Consider the following 1,810-nt stretch of genomic DNA (forward strand, 5'->3'; position numbering starts at 1 on the left):
ATTGCAGCACTGCGTTCAGAAGCCGAATGAAACTTTGAGAGATTTCATCCAAAGATGGACTACCCCGCACCATGTAGTGGAGAATGTGTCAGAGCACCAGGCAGTTTGCGCCTTCAAGGAGGGCGTCCGATAAAAAGAGCTTATCCTAGAATTCGGTCGTTCCGGAGACATGTCTCTGAGCCGAATGATGGAAATAGCCACTCCGTATGCAAATGGCGAAGAGGAAGATTGACTCCACAATGGCAAGGGGAAACCAGTCGACCCGGACACTGGAGGTGGAAACCCCATTCAGAAGCAAAAGTGTAAGGCTGAGGCTGCAGGTCCTGCTGAAGCCGCAGTTTTGAATGCACAAGGAAAGTTCAAAGGAAATCCCAAGGGGCCATGGGTGCCCAAAAAGGTGAAAGATCGGTCAGGCCAGGATGTCCTGGATTTGTCGTGTCATATTCACACGAAGAAGGACGAAGAAGGTAATTTGATTCTGCCCAAACATACCACTCGATAGTGCAGACTCCTGATTCAGCAGTTCCGAGAGGGTCAACCCAGTGAGAAGGACTCCGATAAAGATGAAGAAGAAGAAAAGGATGATGGTTACCCAAAGGTCAATGCCACCTTGGTGATTTTTGCTGATGTCGAGAGCAAAAGTTGACTGAAAGTCATTAACAGAGAAGTGAACATGGTTGCTCCAGCAACTACGACGTACCCGAAGTGGTCGAAAACTCCCATTACATTTGACCAGTCTAATCACCCAGTGCACGTTGCTACCCCTGGGTGGCAAGTGTTGGTGGTCGACCCAGTCTTTGGGGGCACCCGACTGACGAAAGTTCTCATGGATGGTGGCAGTGGTCTGAATATTCTGTATGCTGAGACCCTCCAAGGGATGGGCATTCCGATGTCCAAACTCAGTGAGAGCAACATGCAGTTCCACGGAGTCATCCCAGGGAAGAAAGCAAAGTCACTCGGACAGATCGCTCTTGATGTGGTTTTCGGTGATTCCAAGAATTTTTGCAAAGAGAAGTTGACGTTTGAGGTAGTGGATTTCCACAGTGCCTATCATGCTATTCTGGGCAGGCCCGCATATGCTCGTTTCATGGCCCGACCATGTTACGTATATCTTAAGTTGAAGATGCCCGGCCCCAAAGGTGTGATCACAGTCACTGGGAACAGGCAGAGAGCAGAGGAGTGCCTTCAGAAAGGTTCCAAGATTGCTGATGAGCAAATGGCGGCAGTGGAACTGGAGGAGTACAAGAAGAATGCTGATCCAGGTGATTTGTTGCGAGCCAAGAAGCCTGCTTCAGAATCTGTGTTTCAGTCGGCAGGCGAGACGAAGCCATTCCACATTCACCCGGAAGACCCCACTACTGCTCCGACCCACATCTCAACGACACTCGACAGCAAATAGGAAGCAACGCTCATCCAGTTCCTTCGTGAGAACTGGGACATCTTCGCATGGAAACCTTCTGACATGCTGGGTGTACCTAGGGGACTGGCTGAGCACTGTTTGCGTGTCGACCCAATAGCAAAACCTATCAAAGAGCATCTCCGTCGGTCCGTCATGGAGAAGAGGAAGGCGATTGGTGAGGAAGTGGCTCGGCTCCTGGCATCCGAGTTCATCCGCGAGACCAACGTCGTCATGGTCCCTAAGAAAGATGATTCACTTTGTATGTGCATTGATTTCAAGCATATCAATTGGGCCTGCCCGAAAGATCATTTTCCTCTCCCCCGCATCCATCAGATTGTTGACTCGACTGCGGGGTGCGAGCGTTTGTCTTTTTGGATGCATATTCCGGGTACCATCAGATCTGACTGTGGG

At 50.2% G+C, this 1,810-nt stretch overlaps 1 protein-coding gene across 1 annotated transcript; it reads left to right on the forward strand.

The window, feature by feature from the left end:
- Window positions 1-877: 877 nt before the first annotated feature.
- Window positions 878-1,399, forward strand: LOC109762264 (uncharacterized). The gene has a single exon (XM_020321091.2). The coding sequence runs from the start codon at window positions 878-880 to the stop codon at window positions 1,397-1,399; it is 522 nt and encodes a 173-aa protein (XP_020176680.2).
- Window positions 1,400-1,810: the final 411 nt, after the last annotated feature.

This window comes from Aegilops tauschii, chromosome 4, assembly GCF_002575655.3.
Source record: "Aegilops tauschii subsp. strangulata cultivar AL8/78 chromosome 4, Aet v6.0, whole genome shotgun sequence".
NCBI classification, from domain to species: Eukaryota; Viridiplantae; Streptophyta; class Magnoliopsida; order Poales; family Poaceae; genus Aegilops; species Aegilops tauschii.

Excerpts from the sequence above, each read along its gene's own strand:
- LOC109762264 (XM_020321091.2), top strand. The coding sequence starts at position 878 with ATGGGCATTCCGATGTCCAAACTCAGTGAGAGCAACATGCAGTTCCAC.